At 38.3% G+C, this 20604-nt stretch overlaps 1 protein-coding gene across 1 annotated transcript in view; it reads left to right on the forward strand.

The window, feature by feature from the left end:
* GPD2 (glycerol-3-phosphate dehydrogenase 2) overlaps positions 1-20604 on the forward strand; it is a gene marked incomplete at both ends in the record, with an annotated part of 93749 nt that overhangs the window by 66264 nt on the left and 6881 nt on the right. The window contains 5 exons of the mRNA XM_079710357.1: positions 3866-4059; positions 13132-13266; positions 13529-13704; positions 14268-14399; positions 15557-15715. Coding sequence (XP_079566483.1) covers positions 3866-4059; positions 13132-13266; positions 13529-13704; positions 14268-14399; positions 15557-15715 — 796 coding nt within the window. The remainder of the gene's footprint in view (positions 1-3865; positions 4060-13131; positions 13267-13528; positions 13705-14267; positions 14400-15556; positions 15716-20604) is intronic.

Genomic DNA, 20604 nt, shown 5'->3' on the forward strand with positions numbered 1-20604 from the left:
TTGCATGTATAATAGTATTTTCCAAACAGAATACCTTTCTTAATCCTAAAAATTAGGCATTAGCTTCGGGCCCCTGCCCATAAGTCATGAAAGTGTTAGTCACAGCTGGGTCTATTTCAGTCTAAGATGCAGTAAGTGATCTCATTCTACTTTGGGAGAAATTAATGTCTCCATCTTTAGCACCTTGAACTACAACCACTACACATCCTGTGGGAAACCTTAGAGGAGTGGTCTGGCAGCCCGGTTCCTGTTCAGGCTCTGTTCCAGATGAGTCCCTTGGTTTGGGATTACAGCCTGGGTTAAGCGTTTGGTCCCTCTTTCAGCACTGACCTTGAGCAGCTGTATCGCTGGCATCCCAGAGGGATGTTTTACTTTCCATATCAAGTCATTCTCTTGGGTGGGTTGGGGTCAGGAGATCTCAGCCTGAAGTGGTTCTCTGGATTTCTCAATCTCATTCAACAATTATAACTCAAGGGTTCTACTAGGTCCTCAGAGATGAGTCAGACCTTCTGGTGCTGCCCTATAAACCAGCTGATAATAACGTAAGGCCTAGTATTTCAAGTAGAACCTGATCAGTCTGGCAATGCAATGAGTTCAGGAGCCACTGATTTATTGACTTTAGGCTGCTAAATGGAGAGTGAGGACCAGGTATGCAGTGTATCCTGCTGGGCTATTTTCAGGGTATCTTTATGGAATTTATTAAGCTTGTTAGGACCCTAACTAACATTCCACATGTGGAATTATCTTGTGCCATGGTAGCAGCTTTCTCTCTCTCTCTCTTTTTCTCATTCTGGATTGTTTTAATTTCATAAAACTCAACACACCAAAATCATTTACTTTTTTTTTTTTTTTTTTTTTTTACGGTACGCAGGCCTCTCACTGTTGTGGCCTTTCCCGTTGCGGAGCACAGGCTCCGGACGCGCAGGCCCAGCGGCCATGGCTCACGGGCCTAGCCACTCCGAGGCATGTGGGATCTTCCCAGACCAGGGCACGAACCCGTGTCCCCTGCATCAGCAGGCAGACTCTCAACCACTGAGCCACCAGGGAAGCCCAGAAATCATTTACTTTTGAAAGCACTAAGAACATTAAGATGGCATTAAGAGCAAATCTGGAATTTTCATCAGAGTTGTGGGTAGATGCTCTTATAAAAGCAGCAACAATACACCAAATGACTGAAATACATGAAAATAATCATCTCCTCCTTTTAGCCTACAGATGCTTTTTATTGCTGACGAAAGGTCAGTTTTTTTTCTATAACATGTGTGCATACTGCTAGCTCCAACACTGATTGCTAAGTAGTTAACAATAAATTGATTTCAGTTTAAATAAGGGTACTTCAGGACAGCAATGGTCTGCATGAGGAAAATGTTCATTAGATCTTATCCTAGACACACACATAAATTAGAAGCCAGCTTTTCCTGCTGATGTCAAGTGAATTATACATATTGAGAAAAGACCTATGCCTCACCGCATTGTATATACCATCACTATAGTTGATAGCCATTTTCAAACTTTTGTGCCACCTTGCAGAATTAAACATTTGTAAGAAAACAAACTTTTCCCTAAGGGTGAGTTATGAATTAGGTAATTTAGAACCGATGAGAGGTATTTCCAAGTGGATTCTTAAATTTTTATACCATTCATTAATAGCTTTGGCTTCCCTCTGTGCTTGTTAATTTTATGTTTGACACATATGTCTTCACTTAAGCAGTTGATTCTCTACAGGTTCCAGTTATGTGTGTGTTGGTAACCATCACATTCACCCTTTAAACTGCTTTTTATTGCACTGAAAGATTTTAAGGGATTCAGCAGTTGTGCTTTTCTAACAGCATTTCTTGTCTCAGTTGCTGAATATTATAATTTTATGCTGATGTTGATCAAGTTTATTGAGTTAGACACATAATATGATATCTGGTCCATAAAATGATGATATATAAAATATACCAACATGTAATTTGTTCCTTAAATATTAGAATATGGAATTTATCCTTTTGTTTAAATGTAGCACTACTTACCAAATTAAAAGTTTGAACTCATGAGTTAATTTCTAATCACAAAGTGACTTATTTAATCTAAGGGCATATCAACCCAGGATCAAATTCGGTGCTTACAAAATATATTTTAACTTGTTTCTTTTAAGATCTTTAGAGAGTTTTATGGCAAATACAAAGAAAAAAAATATAGGCATACAGAGACTGAAAATACTCGATATTTGTAGTTTTTCAATGTATTTTTAAAAAGTAAAATTATTTCCTGTAAGTAACCCTGAGTGAAGATGAGATCTTAGCTGAAGGTTTAAATGACTGACACACTTCTGTGGTGCTTTTTGCATGTGCTAAATAGAATAACTGAGGCCTACTCTCTCCTGTGTCTCATGTAGGCTGCAGATAGTGATTTCTTTCTGCAAGTCTGTGTGGACATGGCAGGCATTTCATGGGGCTGATGGGTCTTTGCAAAGAAATATTAGTACTCCTTATGGTTTAAATGAAGAAGATACATTAGCTAAGCTGACTGTAGGTTTCTTTTTCATAAAAAAGCCAGTTTTGTTTTGCTTTTAAACAGTATTTAGACTCTCATCCTTACATATTTGAATCTGAGTTTCATTTTTTTTTAATTTTAAGGGAATGATAAGCATAAATAGTTGACCCTATGCCCTTTAAAATATGTGAGTTTAAGAGGGATTTCTTGAAACCATATAGAATTATATTTCCTATTCAAGAAATGTTATTAATAGAAGCTAAAAATATATTCACAGAAAATACCTTTAACATTGGCTCCTTATGAGAGGTCAGTCAAATTGAAACAGCTGTCTGAAGATCAGTAGTGTTCAACTGTTTGAGAGGGACACTTGCAGATTCCTTCTACTGCTTTAGCAGGACCTCCACAGTTTTAGAATGGTTCATGGGTACATTAAAACAAGAGTTTCTAATGATTTAATAATACAGTTGAACAGATTTTGTTAACGTTTATTTACACTTGCCTGTTCTTTCAAGTGTGTTTCACAATTTGGTTTTAGAATACTAAGTAGGTATTAGAAAAATTCTTGATTAATATTTTTGAACGTTTTACATAGTCTGTCAGAAGAGGCATCCTTGAACCTTGATTTAGCAGCATAGTACACCAGCATCTTCTGCCTATTTAAAGATTTTCACTGCTAAGATATTACTCTACTTTTTGACCTTATATCCCAGTACACTGTTATTTAGGTAGTAGTAGAAAACTGAGCCCTTTTCTCATGGATGCGCTTCTTGAGATTTCTGCAAAATTGAAATAAAGTAAGAAATCTCATATTTGGTGAAGTGGTACAAGCTTATTCAGGCACAACGGAGTAAAGAACTTTTCGATTACATTTTAGTTTCTAGAAAGTTGGACCCTTCACTTTTCTCATGTACTTCTGAGACCTTAAACTGAAAGACGTGCCAGATGTCAAATGTCCGAGGAAAATACTTTTCATAGACTTGAAAAAAGGTTGAAGAGCTATCCTTCATTGACCATCATGAAAGAAATTATAGACATTTATCCTGCTGACATTATCTGATGTGAATGGTCCAAGGGATATAAAAACCCAAACAACTGGAAATTGAAGCCCACTTACCTAATTTACCTTTGCATTACTGAGTGGGGAGGCCTGAGTTCTGCTGTGGAATATTATTATTATTATCCCACTTGCCCCATTCCTTTTGTGTCACCAGAATTATTTTTTCTGTTAGGAATTTCTAGATTAGGGTAGTGGCAATAAAAGTAACAGTTCATGTGTTTCTTGTTTGTTTATATGAGAATTAGTGAATAAAATCATTTTTAGAATGCAGATTAAGAGCAAACTTCGGCTAATTTCAGAAATATCTGACCCTTCTTTTTATCCCAGCCCAGAGAGCATGGGACTTCTTGATCCAGCGACCAGTGATGGGAGAGTTATTTTCTTCTTACCCTGGCAAAAGATGACTATCGCTGGCACTACCGACACTCCAACTGACGTCACACACCATCCCATTCCTTCCGAAGAAGACATCAACTTCATTTTGAATGAAGTGCGTAACTACTTGAGTTGTGACGTTGAAGGTAACTTATGAAGTTTATCCTCCCACTTTATATCTCCCAAACCATTCCAGCTCTCACTGGGTAACTGCCATGTGTCCAGTCTGGCTCATCTTCACACCTGGCCGCCTCTAACTCTTATGTGCTGACCACTTCTTCTAGAAGGTTTATGAGGGCCAAGTTATAACACAATAGGAAGAAGTTGCCTTTTTTCCCTCTACTTTCCACATCCCCATGAAACACATACTGTCCTTTTCTGGTCCTTTCTAATGGCAAGATTGGAGTGCTATTACGGGAGCTCTAAACACCCATGCTCTTCCAGAAGAGTATGAAATGTTTGCATCGCTATTTAATTTCTAGAGCTTGGGAAGATCTGATTTACAGATCCAGGATATCCATAGGAAATAATTAATCAGAGAAATGAGAGGATAGAGGTATGTATTCTAAGAAATTTAGTGAGCTGTTATTATGTGGAAACTGGAGTATTAACAGTGGATTTAGCTAAGAAGAATAAGTATACTTGTTTTAATTGAAAAAGCCAAAGTTTACTTCTTTCCAGTGCTGACCTGAGCATGCTTTCTTTTAACTTGGATGTCATAGTACCTTCTTTTTTTTTTTTTTGTGGTATGCGGGCCTCTCACTGCTGTGGCCTCTCCCATTGCAGAGCACAGGCTCCAGACGTGCAGGCTCAGCGGCCATGGCTCACGGGCCCAGCCGCTCCGCGGCATGTGGGATCTTCCCGGACCGGGGCACGAACCCGTGTCCCCTGCATCGGCAGGTGGACTCTCAACCACTGCGCCACCAGGGAAGCCCCATAGTACCTTCTTTTAACTTGGATGCTGTAGCATTTTCTCCAGTGGACATAAATGGTATAATGCATTTTTTTTTTAATCCGTGCTAGTTTCAGAAGTTTCCCAACATTATTTCCTATCTCAGTTAATAGCCTCATCATCCGACTAGTCACCCAGGCTAGAAATGGCATGCTTATCTTTGCTGATCCTTCTCTTTCCACATCCAGTCCAACTCCCATCAATGCTCACTCTGAAGTATCCTGTAAATCCCCTCTCACTTTCATTACTCTGGGTCACACCTGTGCCACTTTTCACTTAGAGTTGCATTGGCCCCCTAACTTGCCTCCATATATTAGGTCTCTGTCCCCACCCAGTCTGGTCCTTCCACCAGAACTCTCTAAAACACAGTTCTGATCATCACTTCCCTGCACAAAAATATCCCTTTGATATCTCATCATTAACTTCAGGAAAAGTTTTAAACTATTTCATATGGAATCTAAGGCTTTCCACGATTTGTCTTTGCAGGTTTATATTCTACTACTCCACTTATGTGCATTCAGTAATTTAATCATATTACATTACTTACTATTTCCAAATCAGGTCATGCACTTTTAAACCTTCATGCCTTGTTTACGTAGGTTGAAGTCTTGCTCTGGGATGTCTTTTCCCCCAACTTCTCATTTTGGCAAAATACTATTTATACTTCAGAAGTCAGATATCTTTCGTAGTCCCCTAGAATGCTGGTCTAGTATATCACAACATTATACAATAGGTAATAGTCTGAGATATATTCTTACTTGGAGCTCCTTACAGGGAAGAGTTCTTTATTCAGTTACAAAGCTTGTTATATATCTAGTATGCCACTCATGATTGTTTTAAATCAAAATGAATTAGTAATAGGTGCTTTCAGGGTTTTTGGTGCTGGTAGCAATTTGAAAATCTTTCTATATTAAGGTAGAAAGTTTAAGATTTTTGAAAATAGTCTTCATCTGTTTATATCAGGAATCTCCTATAATGTTGGCTTCAATGGAGGACATGCAAAGACACAATTTTTGTCTTAAGGTGACTCAGCAGCATCTATGAGTCCTTTTTCCCTAAAAAATTTTTTTCATTATGTGATCACACATTTACAAACAAACTGCTTTAAAAAATGGTTTGGGGGATTCTCCTAGTTTAATTGATTGATCCATACTGTATAGTTTTAGTTTCTTCTAATTTCAAATAATGGTTGTAATTTCATTTTGAGTAGATTCTCTTTGGATAGCTATAATAATAGTATAAATGTATTAAATGCACATAATTGAAATCTGTGTGGCTAAATTTATACTCTTTCACACACATACTCAACACTCAAACATAGTTGTTTAAGAAATAGTCATGCCCTGTTTAATATCCATACTTAAGTACTCAAAATGCATTTCAATTTCAGCTCTTTTTTTCACCTTTTGCAAAGTAGGAGGAGCTTCATCTGGGTATGATTGTATTTTAATGTATTGATTATTGTTAATGAATCCTGCTTATTTCACATTTACCTGGGTATGATATTTGTTAAAAGTGGGTTTATATTGGGCCATAAGAACAGGAAGTTTAGATTGTTAGAGCAAGAAATAAAATTAATTCAAGAGCAGAGAGCTATAGTTGACAGTTTCCAAATTCTTAAAGTTCAAATGCACTAACAAGAAATCTAACTGCTTATACGGGCTGTGCTGGGAATAGGTATAGGTTCCAAAAGGCTGCTGTGTCCATATCGTGGGTGGGGATTTCCATCAGTAAAATGAGCCTTGGACTGGAACAGAGACTGAGCCTGTACCCATCACTTTTATTCTGCTAATTAATAGGTAGGAGACTTGGTAATACCTGCTGGGACCTGCTTGGTCTATAGAGGTCTTTTCAGTTAACATACCTTTTGGTAGTCAGGTTAATTGGTGAAACTAACAAAGAGTTTTTGTCAGTTTTGATTTTTGGTAAAAGCGGATTGAAATTAATACGTGAACACTGTAAATCAGGCTTTTCCTCTGGTGCTCTCGGGACTCTTGAGATTACAAATTCTCCAGGTAGCAAATAACCAGGGTAAAAGCAGAAGTGACAGCTCTTTCATGTACTTCATTTATTTCCCTATGCTCACCCTTTGTCACACCTTTCTTACTTATCAACTTATCCTTTTAAAAGCAGTGAATCAGCAATGATTCTTTATGGTTTGTTTTCATTCTTATTTCTACTGGACTGAAGGCCTCCGAGTATATGAGGAATTACCCTCAGTCTTGGTAGAGTGCTAGTTATCTAGAGTATGTCTATATCTAAAGTAAAGACATTCAAATTTGTATTTTTTCCAAGGAATTTTGGTGAAACCCAATACTCTCTTCTATACTGGTGAAATGTGAAAGAGAAACTCGGCTTCAGGCACCGTTCAGTTTTTTTGACTACATGCTGTTGCTACACATATTTTAATCTTTCCATTTGTCTGCAGTGGGTTATGCATGCTTTATTTTTTAAAACTCTACTGTTATTGAGCACTTTTTATGCTACACACTCTGCCAAGCATATTGCTTATATTATCTCTGATTCCTTGTAACAACCTTGTTAGTTTTATTTTGTAATTCCCATTTTATAGATGAAGAAACTGAGGCCCAGTGACTTTGTTTCCTTCCCATAGCTCATTCATGTTGGAGCCATGATATTGAATGCAAGTCAGTCTAGCTCTAATACTTGTGCTTCTAAATATTATGCGGTATTCCAATTGGTAGTCCCGGGTTTGTCGCATGATGTGATATTATATCCACTAGGGAGTGGATTAAGCCTCTCAGTTCATTTCATGGAAGCTGCCAGACACCTTCAAAATGATAGTGACCTTTGCTCTCGACTGGCCTTATTTGGATTTGAATGTTAAAGTAGAGGAGGTTTCATTTCTCATAACCAATCCCTTGGGCCAAGCAGTTCTCTCTACAGATTTAAAAACTAAAAAATTTGTGTAGATCCTAGAGGAAATACTTTTGAAATGGTTTGTATTCACCAGGGTTGAAATAATCATTTTAAAAGGATTTATTAAGCGGATGAATAAGTAAAATTCTGACAACAGTTTCTGAGCCTCCCCAAATGGCTATATCCTTGAGAAAAAAAAAAGTGTCAAATCTTAACACTCCATGCTGTTCGCAGCGGCTGCCACACTTCTGCAAAATGCATCGGAACAATTCTGAAAAGCATTTTGCCTGTTGGGAATAAGACCATGTCTTCTTTCACGATTTAGAAAGCTTTCCATTCACAGGCTGAATTTTCTAGATTACTTGTTTGTTCTCTTCTGAAACGGGTAATTGATAGCTGTGCAGTGTGTATTGGGTTAGGAAGAAAAATGATCTTTTGAAAAATGTATCATTAAGTCCGCTGTGTAGAGGTTAATCAGAAGGACGCAGTGGCAAAACTAAGCTGTGACTTAAAGGGATTGAGGAAGACAGAAGATTTGCAGAGTGCTTTATCCATGTAGTTTTTCCAGAGTGCTTCTCTAAGCAGCTTCTCTAGTTGTACACAGATTTTCACATATGCAATTAGTAGTGTTTATAGATTGCCTGTTATTCAATTAACAACGGAGCTGGCCGTATCAACTCACTGCAGACCTGCCTTTTCACTGCCAGAGATTGTACCAGGGTTATCAACTTACACAGGCTTGGATGTCTTCCAGCTGTTTAATTATAGTGTCACGCGCTTTGCTTTTTCTAGTTTCATTAGTTTATAAATGTAATATGGTATCTTATTTCTGTGATTAACACTTCATTTCTTCAGGTTAAACATGCTGGTAGAGAAGGTATTGATTTCTGACACTGTTTCCCCTGTGTTCACGTAGATATTTTCACATGCTTTTCATTGATTTTTTGAAAGTGGCAAACATGAGAAAGAGCACCCCAAAATGTATGGCTAAATAACTGATGTGAAGCAAAAGCGCACATTTAGTTCTTAATTGTTACTTCCTGTGGGCTCCATTTTCTATTAACTTTTAAAACCAACACTTGTCTTGCCAAGTTTTTAAGAATAAAAATATTAATTATAAGTGGAAACAATTACACAGCACTTAGGCTTTTCAACCAGCTGTGAAAAATGTCTATTCAACCTTACTATTTATATTTTATTCTTTATATATTTTATACACTAAAACCTGAATGAGTTATTTATCAGGGTTGTAATAAAAATAATTCTTAAACATGATGGTAGAAGGAGTATTTTATTTCCTTACTATCCTTCTGAAAATATCAACAAGTACTTTATACATTCTGGAGTACTCATGGGATTTTTAACATCTGGGCAGTTGGCACTTAAAAATCAGAGTGGCATGGATTTATATATACTACCAAATGTAAAATAGCTAGCTAGTGGGAAGCAGCTGCATAGCACAGGGAGATCAGCTCAGTGCTTTGTGACCACCTAGAGGGGTGGGATAGGGAGGGTGCGAGGGAGATGCAAGAGGGAGGAGATATGGGGATATATGTATATGCATAGCTGATTCACTTTGTTACAAAGCAGAAACTAATTGTAAAGCTATTATACTCCAATAAAGATGTTAAAAAAAAAAAACATCAACTGGGTGAGCCACTCTCATAAGTGGTGTTAAGTGATAATTTTTCTCAACTTTAATAGTAGTGTTGTTTCCTGTCATCTTGTTTTATTAAAGTGTTCAGTTGTTTTAAAAGAGGATATCCAATTGTTTAAATATATAGTCATTAGAAACCTAAAGTCTAGCATGTTGACTCAGAAGGCAAAATATTATTGCTTTTGATTTTGTAATGTCAGCTCTTGTTTGATATAAAAAATTCAGAGAATGTTTTAATATGCCATTTCATATTTATTGATCACGATACATGACTCCTACTTGATACAGTATTTGAGGTACTGAGAAATACTAGAATTGACATTGCCAAAGACTTTCAACATGGTGAGGAAAATGCAGCAGTAATGCCATCTTGTTTAGCTATCCTGACGGTATGAGGACCAGGAAAATCAAGATGAATCTTTGAGCTCTGAAGCATCAAATCCTTGAGTTGAGTTATTTTCTTCACATGTTATACCATGGAGAGTTAAAGTAGGTGATGTTCACTGTCTACTCTTGGCTACAACCTAAATGATAGAACCGATTTCTGGGTAAGAACTTGAGGGTAGGAGTACCTAATTTAGTACAAATATTTTCATTTCTTTGAATTGATGAGATTAGTAGGAGAGGAGGATACTTTGAAATGGTAAATATGGAACATGTTATGACCATAAAGTATTTTGAGGTGGGGTGTCTCATACTATTACAGCAGATTATATTCCCACTGTCAAATTTCACTGAAAGGATGCTCCATTGAAGACATGGGCAAGGTGGCCATGGGGGAAATACCCAGCTTGATGATCAACCAGGACAAGTCTGAGATCTACCACTTGGTGGTTTTACTCTAGAACTGCCTTATGCAATATTATAGCCTGTACATGTGCATATCATGTGGCTATTTAAATTTAGTTAAAATGAAATAAAATTTGAAATTCAGTTTCTCAGTTGCATGGACCACATTTCAAGTGCTTAATAGCCTCATGCAGCTAGTGGCTAGTGAATCAGACAGTTTAGATACAGAACATTTCCATCACTGCAGAAAAGTCTACGGAACAGTGCTGCTCTACAGAAGCTAGAGGTATTTACGTAGACATTTAGAGAAGCACTCAATTTATTAGAGTCATTGAATTTGTATTTTTTGTTTTTTGTTATTATAAAATAAATAATGTATTATCATGTAAAAGAAGATCTCCAGATATAAGAAGCCTCAAGAGGTGATTAATTTAGTGATTGAGCAATGTCTTTAGCGAAGGGCCCTTATTTCTCTTCACTCCACCACCCCCCAGGTAGGCTTCATGCTATGGTTGTTTCCCCCATGGTTACAATATGGCTGCAGCAGTTCCTGGCAATTTTGGAAGGTTCTCTATGCTATCTGTCCACTGCTTTTGAATCTCTTTCTAAAGAGAATTTTAGTAAGAGTTTGTTTAACAGGGCACAAGGTTTCCAGTGTGTGTGAATAAGTAATAAAGAGAGAAACCTGTTAGTTTAGTTTGTTGCTGTCTTTTCTACAAGAGGTTAGAATTCATGTTTCATGTGTTTAGCTATGCTGTGCCCTGTGGGCCTAGGTTATACCATAGCCCTGACTGGTCATTACTTAATTTGGATGGTAGAGAGGTAAAAAGTGCTTTTATTCTTCAGCAGCAAATGGCATTTTGAATAATCCATAAAAATCATTAAATCTCAAGGTCGGGAGAAAACTGATAGATGATAGATCACCTGATCCAACCACACTTTAGCCTAATAACATAAAAATGCTGCAGGCTATAAAGCCTGATTCATACTTGAAATATGATTTAAAATTTGATTATCCTTAAATGAATCTTTTTAAATAAATATAATCCCAATATTCATCTGATATAATTCTCAGGCTAAAAAGCTGAATGCTAAGATATCAGGCAAAATAAATTAAGGTTCCTGACATGTTATGAACTCTTCCTGTTAGTGTTTTCTTTTCTTTTTTTGAGTATCAATTTCAAAAGTAAGGACTAAAAATGGTATCAGTATACATAATGTTTTATGTAATTTTCCTCCATGAATGAAAAACTCAAGTGTTTTAGTTTGGTCTTTTTGTTTCAGACAGTACAGTTTCATAGATGTATTTTTCTGCCTGTTATACCAGAAAAGGTAAAGCATTTGCCACAAAGATTATTTGCATGTGCTTTAAATTTAGAAAGTCTAGTTTTCCACAGAATAATTTTAAGATCAGTCAGAAGGCTGTAAGAACTGAAACCAAATTCCTGATCAGTGTGGCTACCTAAGGAATTTCAGAGAACACACTCCGCAGACTTTGCAGTGACCACAGTGACGTTCTAAGTGGTTGGCTAAGTTTTATTTTTGACTCTGAGGGCAATTTGAACTCTAATGGAAAATAGTGGTAATTTCCTAGTTAAGCTTTTTGTAAAGATTAAAATATTGCATGATCTATGTTGAGGTTTTACAAGACTTTTGTGGAATTGTATGGAGCAAGAATTAACCCCCATTGCATGGAGGCCGTCAGAATTAAACATACTGAAGAGGATGCAACCTTCAAAGGGGCAGATCTAGGGATGGAATCCCTACATTGAGTTACCAGTTAACAAGACTGCAAGCCTTAGGCTTTCTGCACCAGTTTATGAGGTTTACTCTCCCTTTGTTTCAGATTCAGTGTTGGGATATGGGTTTGATTAAACACCCCCATAGAGGTGTATGGGTACCTCTTCTTTCGGATTATAGTCAGGTTTAGAGTGTGGTCCTTAAGGAGCTGAGCTAAAATATGTCAGATTACCTTAGTTGAAGTTATCTTTACCAGAAATTTCTTTTCGTTTGAGATCAAGATGGAGAGATTGTCATGCAGTAATACTTGTTTTTAGGATCTTTCCCCTGTACTTTTTAGGTGCTTTTTTTTTTTTCTTTTCTTTTCTTTTTTTGACTAGTCCAATATACCAGTCACATCAAAGAGTCTTTGTGACTCTTTACACAAGATTTCGCTAGATATATATTTAAGTACTTTTCAGCGTCTGCTGTGTCTAAATGTATAGGAGGTTCGCTGTACAAGAACACAGGACCAAGGGGTGAGTGGGATCTGAAATCCTGACTGCCCTCTGCTCCTAATAAGTATCTTTGTCTTCCCTGAGTAGAGATAGCAAGATATACTCTAGGGGGAAATGTAACAAGTCATGTCTTTTGGTTTTTTTTTTTTTTTGCGGTACGCAGGCCTCTCACTGTTGTGGCCTCTTCCGTTGCGGAGCACAGGCTCCGGACGCGCAGGCTCAGTGGCCATGGCTTACGGGCCCAGCCGCTCCACGGCATGTGGGATCCTCCCAGACTGGGGCACGAACCCGTGTCCCCTGCATCGGCAGGCGGACTGTCAACCACTGCGCCACCGGGGAGGCCCTCTTTTGGTTTGTTTTTATTTTGTTTCTGCTTTGTTGTTGTTCTTTCTAACTACTGCAGATTGTCCCAGCTGAGGGTTGCTAACATTTGTTTCTTTTGTTTCCTCTTTGGGACCCATGTCAGTGATTTTCCAGTTTTTTACTTTTTTCCTCCAGGTTATCTTTGTAACAAAACAATTCTTTGAGTTTTTCTTGTAACTTACCCACTCATTTAGTTCTTATATTTAAGGATACTCCCTCTTTTTAAAAGTTCATATTCATATGTTCCTTTTACTGAACTCTTTTCTGCTTTCTAATCATTTTAGTTTTGTTGAGACGTCTTTGAGTAATCCTCTTAACCCTTGGCATTGATCCTTCCCAGTAAGAAGAGGGGATGTCCTGGCAGCATGGAGCGGTATTCGCCCCCTTGTTACAGATCCCAAGTCTGCAGATACACAGTCCATCTCCCGAAATCACGTCGTGGATATCAGTGAGAGTGGCCTCATCACTATAGCAGGTATGGCATATTACCTTGTTGTTTGGGTGTGCTTTATATCTAAAGCAGCTTGAGTTAAATTCTCATACCAGAATCCCTTTTAATGTTAAAGAACAGGGACTTTTTTTTTTTTTTAATGATTCTGAGTAAAATCTTATGCATTGCTTTGCCACATTTGTTATAAACAACAGGTGAATTTTGTTATTAATAAGTTGATAAATGGTTAATTATAAGAAAAACAAGGGGTGGTAACCTAATGAATTATTTATCAATGTATTTGTAGGTGGAAAGTGGACAACCTATCGATCTATGGCAGAAGATGCCATAAATGCTGCAGTCAAGGCCCACAATTTGAAAGCAGGACCAAGTAGAACAGTTGGGCTTTTCCTTCAAGGGGGCAAAGATTGGAGCCCTACACTCTACATCAGGCTTGTCCAGGATTATGGACTTGAAAGTGAGGTGGGCATGCATTGCTACATCATCTTACTCTTGAGCTAATCTCACTATTGCCAGTAACAGAATCGGCAACCATGTGGCCTCCATGATTTCGAGTTTCCTGTTGCTGGGTTTTTTTCTGTCTGTGTACTGTGGGAGTGAACTAATGGGAAAAAGCACTTTTTAGGTGCTTTAGTCACCTAAAAAGCAATGCACGTTTTGGTTTCTGTTTTAGAATCTGGAGTTTGTTTGGCTTGTTCCTAGCAGACAGGACCTCCCAAATTCTTTCTGTCTCGAGCATAAGGAAGGCTGTTCTTCAGATGTGATATCTGGAGCAGAATGAAGCTGAAACTTCATCAGTCACTGATACAGTAATACATGTGTAGTAGCATTAGTGCTGGCCTAAGCATTTGGAGCCAAAGTATTTTCCTCCCACGAAATCAAAATCTAACACTCTCCTAGGATTTTTAGTTACAGGCTGTAAAAAAAAAACAAAACTGACAAGATAAGCATGTACATTGTTTTGCTTTGTACCTAGAAGCTGTTGATATTCAGAGGACCTGCCTGATGCAGTTTTGTTTCCTTAGGTGGCCCAACATCTTGCTGCCACCTATGGTGACAAGGCTTTTGAGGTGGCCAAAATGGCGAGTGTGACGGGAAAGCGGTGGCCCATTGTTGGGGTGCGTCTTGTGTCAGAATTTCCATACATTGAAGCAGAGGTACGTGAGTGGCCATTTCCTGTGTGCCAGGGGATACCTTTCATCTGTTCACTTTTCATCCTCTTTAGAAATAATATATAGCTAAGTTTTCATGTGCATACATCAGCTAAAACCTGGAGTAAAACGTCTGCCCAGTACAGTTCCTTTCATTTGCAAAATTTTAATTTCAACTCTGAAGTGATATTGATAGTGGTAACATAATAATAGAAAATATGGATTTCTTTCTCCTCCATGGAGCTATCTCAAATCTTACTGATTCACAGTTGTTTGCCCCTTTTAAGAACTTGTAGCTCCTCAAGTTTGTACCACTTACGCACTGCCTGATGCCGTATCTTGACTTGACACTTTATATTCATTTATAATTCACTACACTTTAAAAACATGGGTGTCAAGTAAGCATTTTGTTGTTGATTGAAGGCAAGACTTCTGTCATCTGATTACTCTGAGACAGAAAACTTTGGATAGCCAAAAGAGATGAGACCATAACTTTTTTTTAATATCTTTATTGGACTATAATTGCTTTACAGTGTTGTGTTAGTTTCTGCTGTATAACAAAGTGAATCAGCTATATGCATACGTATATCCCCATATCTCCTCCCTAATCAGCTATGTAAATTAACATCCGTGTCATGTATGAACAACGAGGTGATTACTATAGATGGTAAATGAAAAGTGATGCAATTTACATGTTTGCACCAGGTTCTATTCAAGGAGAAGGCATTAATAACTCTTACCCAAACTGTCCCAGTTTCCAAATCTTCTTTGGCAGGCAGATGGGGAACTTGTATGATGTCACTATGTATCATGCCTTCTAAAGAACCAGAGTATGTAAAGAAAAAGGTCACTTTTCCTAAGCATGAATTTTTTTTTTTTTTTTTTTTGGTACGCGGGCCTCTCACTGTTGTGACCTCTCCCGTTGCGGAGCACAGGCTCTGGACGCGCAGGCTCAGCGGCCATGGCTCACGGGCCTAGCTGCTCCGCGGCATGTGGGATCTTCCCGGACCGGGGCACGAACCCGTGTCCCCTGCATCGGCAGGCGGACTCTCAACCACTGCGCCACCAGGGAAGCCCCTCCTAAGCATGAATTTTAAGTGAAGCTTTATTCCCCCTTTTTAAAAAAGGCCTAAATTAATAATTTTACTTTAATTCAAACTCAGGTGAAATATGGGATTAAGGAGTATGCCTGCACTGCAGTGGATATGATTTCACGTCGTACTCGCCTGGCCTTTCTAAATGTCCAGGCAGCAGAGGAGGCCCTACCCAGGATTGTTGAACTGATGGGCAGAGAACTGAGCTGGGGTGATTCCAAAAAAGAGGTATTGTATAGAAGTCTTTAAAACCAGTTTCCATTATAGACATGCAATGTCTTAATCTGTTAGTGGAGGCTAGCATAGTTTTTGATGGTGACTTTAGATTGCCTGCCAGTTCCTGTGTGTGTGTGTTTAATATTGCTAGGCCTTAGGAAACTGGAAAGATATTCTTGTAACAAATACCTTGTTTTAACAAATTCTTGTAACAAATATCCTTATAACCGAATATTCTTCCTGGTTGTTTTTGGAAAATCCCTTATAGAAAAATGTTCTCAAATTTGTGGTCGTAATTCCTGAAAAAGTAAGATGATAACAATTGTGGGTAGAACCTTTTCTGGTTTTCATTGAAAACATTCTTAGAATGTATTCTACAGTGAAATTCACACTCCTGCAAGGTTGCCTTTGGTAGGAAATTGTGGTTTTATGGCCTGACCACCAAATGCTTATTGATTTGTATCATTTGAAATTGTATATTTATATCCAAATTAAAAAAAGAAAGCCAGCGATACTCAGATGCCCACCTATACAACCCTGGGCTCCTTGTAATAAACAGAAGACTGTCATGATTTTTAATTAAACCAAACTACTGTGATGTGCAGAGGCATTTTCATGTATTTATTCAGAAAATACTCTGTGTTCATTGGTTTAGTTCCTGCCCCCCCCCCAAGTCTTTCTTGAACCCATTCCATGTAGGCTCTTTCGTGGCCATTTTGCTGTAGTGGCTCTGGTCACACTCCCCAGGCACCTTCATGTTGCTCAACATGAGTGCTTGTCAGCTCTCGTTATCCTTTTACTCAACCAGTTAGTGGCCTTGACACAGCTGATTCCTCCCTCCTTCCTGAACACCACCTGTCTTAGTCTACTCAAGCTGCTATAACAGGATACCACAGGCTGGGTGGCTCATATAACAGACATTTATTTCTCGCAGTTCTGGAGGCTGGAAATCTGAGATCAGAGTGCCAGGTGAGATGGCTGGGTTCTGGCGAGAGCCTTCCTCCTGGCTTTGAAACAGATGCCTTCTGGGGGACACAGAGAGCCAGAGAGAGCTCTTGCTGAGGGTGCTAATCCCAATGAGGTTTATCTAAAGCTAGTTACCTCCCCAAAGCCCCATCTCCGAATCCTATCACGTGGGAGGTTAGGCTGTCAACATATGAATTTAGGGGGATACAACTCAGTCCACAGCACCATCTCTCTCAGATCTCCTCCTGCCTTCCTCAAACTACTGCCATTACTGACCTCTCCGTGTCGTAAATACTTATTCCACTCTTTGGTTGCTTGGGCCTAAATCTTATTTTCATACTTGATCTAATAAGCCCATCAGCAAACCTCATCATACTTGTCTTCAAAGAATGGCTAGAGTTCAACCCTTTCTTAACTGCTGTCACCCTGATTCAGGCTATCAGCATCTCTTACATGGATCATTATAACAGGAGCCCTCTGTAATCTGGCCACCACCTTTCTGATCCCCCTCATTTTTCTTCCCATTTATTCACTCTCTCCAACCCACAGGTTGAGTTGCTTTTCTTTATTCAAGCCCTACTGATCCCTCTCCCTGGAATGCTCTTCCCTAGATGTCCTCATGGCCTACTCCCTCACCTCCTCCTGGTCTCCACTCCAGGGAGGTCTCTCTTCACTGGACTGAATAAAAGAGTAGCCCCCAATCCGAATGGCATCTTCTACTCCTTCATTTTTCTCTTTAGCATCAATACTCACTTGACATACCATGCATTTAGTTTATTTACTGTCAGCCTCACCTCCCGGAAGTAAGCTTCCCAAAGGAAGGGATGTGATCTGTTTTTTTCTGTACCCTCAGAGCCTGGCATATAAAAGGCCCTAAATAATGTGTATTGAATGAGTGAATGAACATTATTGAGCATGTATGTCACATGCTGAAGGTGTAAGGAAGGACCAGGCATAGGTCTTGTCCTTAAAGCGTTTTCAATGTGGTGGAGATGCCTGAAGATGGTTACATATTTGTCACCTGGGAATGGTAGGGAAAAAGGCAGATTTGAAGGCTTGACTATCAGAGTCTTCAGGGGTGAAACCATGGCCCTACATTTAAAATTTTCTCCTCCTGTAATTCTAATGCCATGTATGTAGTGTACTGATGGTAGAAATCACTGTTTGAAAAGAGTTCCTCAATCCTATCACAACACTGTCAAGCATAACCTTTACCCTCATTTTATAGTTGAGGAAACAGGCTTAGGGAGAAAGTCCCCGTGAGAGTTCATACAACTAGTAGGTTGTGGAACTGGGATTGAAACCAGGTGTTCTGATCCCAGAGCATACCCTTTTCCCACCCTGCCCTGTTGCCTCTGCATTGGCCGGACTGGTTTATAGCTCTTCCTGTTTTAAGTTTTGGTTTGGCCAATTAAAGCTATATACTGGGGAGTGGTGGTGGTGGATGAATTGGGAGACTGGGATTGACATACATACACTAATATGTATAAAGTAGGTAACTAATAAGAACCTGCTGTATAAATAAAATTCAAAAAATAAATAAATAAATAAATAAATAAAGCTATATACTGAGGCAACACAAGAATGAAACTTACTCTTGTGCTACTGCCAATCATTTTTACCATATAGAAGGACTGGCGATAATGTGTTCCTGTAAAAATTATGGTTGAAATGATCTGAATGTGCAGGAAGGTACTTTGTGCCAGGAATTCAGGCTGTAGGAGGTAAGAAGGAGGAAGAAAATTCTGTAAACTGCTTGTGTTCAGCCCTCCCGAGGAAACTAGATTTAACTTCAGTTTAGATTTTATGAGCAGATTTATGTACTCAGAAATAGTCTCCCATCCCCCTTAACAAACAAAATAACAGAAATAAAAGACCTAAAGTTATTACTCAGTATCTGAGACATAGGAGTATTAATGAGAACTGTGGACAGTCTAGAGAGAACCAAGGAGAGGGAAAAAAGAATTAAAGGTTAGAAAGCTGGACTTCTGAGAAAAGGTTAAAAGCATTGGGATTACTTAACCTGCAAAAGTGAAAGAGGAACAAGGTGATAAATAACTCTCTGTAGATGAATTGTGGTTGTTTTTACCAGTCAGTACTTAATGAGTGACTTGTCTACTGAGCATTATACCAAATATTTTAGAGGAATAATAAATAGCTCATAGTTTCAGGGATCTTCAAATTTAATTGAGTGGTTACAACACATATATACCTCAGAAATGTGTGTATATTTTCCAAAATTTATAGAAAGATTTAGAGAACTGTTACTCAAGACCAAAGGCAGCCAACTTGGAAGAAATGGTTAGGGAGGAAGGTGTTGTCTAGGGGACTTGGGGACTGACAGAGGAGTTGGTGAAGACATTTAGAGAATGTGTCATTGTCAGGTTGTGTTTTACACAATTATATAAATTAATACATAATTATAAATAAATATCAATATATAACATCAGTGAAAAGATGGCTACATGGTCAAAAGAGTTTGGGAAATTCTGAGTTAAACAAATGAAACCATTTTCTTTAATGCAGATAATTTGGTGCCTTTAAAATGCTTATGTGCATTGTCAGTTTCCAAAAGGCAATTTATTTGGAGACGGACCCAACTCTCACTTGTTGGAAGGGCTGGTAGAAAGGGAAACTAATATTGCTTTAGGATGTATTTTGGGAAATGCTGCCGTATTATTTGGTAAGGTAGACATTATAACCTTCAGACAAAACATGCATTTCATTGAGAGACTTTAAAGAGAAGATCACTCGAGTAGATTGAGGGTATCTCACAAAAAGAAATTATTTCAAAATTGATTCCAGCAAGGAGAATAAAGGGGAAGCAAGTGAAGAAATGGAGTGACTATGGACAAAGCAAGCTAATAAGCACCAAATATCAAACAGATGGAAGATACGTACTCAACAATGAAAGGGTATCCAGGACTAATAAGGATGTGTATGAACAGTGTCAGGAATTGGCTGAGTGTTGGCAAAAATGCTAAAAACACCAAAAATAACTGTTAAAAATGGAAAAGAATGCAAGTAAGGCCTAACCTAGGTCGTTGCTCAAGGTGACTAGCACCAAATCCTTGACTGCTGGAGAAGGGAGAGAACCTTTCAACTCATAGTTTAATACCAATTTATTTTTCTTTTTTTCCTCTTTTGTCAAGGAGAATGATTTTCATTGTGAGAAGAGCAAAATAAATATTGGTAAGAGGAAATAGACATTCAAATAGGAGGCTGCTCTAAATGAGTTTCTATGCCAACCCAGAAATGTTATACTTCAGGGTACTCAGAGAATTTGCAGATGGGATTTATTTAAGTACTGTTGAGCTTTAAAATATTATGGCAATATGGCAAATAGGAAGAGCACCAGAAGACAGAAGGTAGGCAAATGTAGTACCGCATTCCAAAAAGGGAGAAGGGGGGGAAATATAGTTTGTAACCTATAACTTAGTGGTCTTGGCATTGGTCTTGGGCAGTTTTCTAGGTTATGGCATTTTAAGTTTGTTTTATCAGCATTTAGCAAGAAGGTAGTGATCACTGGAAGGTAGTAAGAAATCATTTCAGACATATTTGTTTTCAGAAAGAGCAACAAGTTTGTTAGATTGAGGAAATGTTATAGACATAATGCATTTGGATTCCATGAAGCATTTTATGAAGCCCCATGTGATATCTTCTAAAATTGGTGGATTTGTAACCAGTCAGATGATCACTGTCCTCAGAAGAGGTCTTTGATTGCAGGTCATGAGGATTCTGTCTTTGGTCTTGACCTAGTCTACTGTGGTTCAAGTGCCTAGATTACGACATTGATGGCATGCGTCTTTGGTGTACCTGTAAGGAACTGGAGGGAGAGTGAATGTTTGGTGACAACTTGAAGCAATGGGTGAGATTACATTAGGTATAATTTAATAGACATAAATGGCAAACCTTGCATTAGGTAGAAAAACAAC

Source organism: Hyperoodon ampullatus (genome assembly GCF_949752795.1).
Source record: "Hyperoodon ampullatus genome assembly, chromosome: 8".
Lineage (NCBI taxonomy): Eukaryota > Metazoa > Chordata > Mammalia > Artiodactyla > Ziphiidae > Hyperoodon > Hyperoodon ampullatus.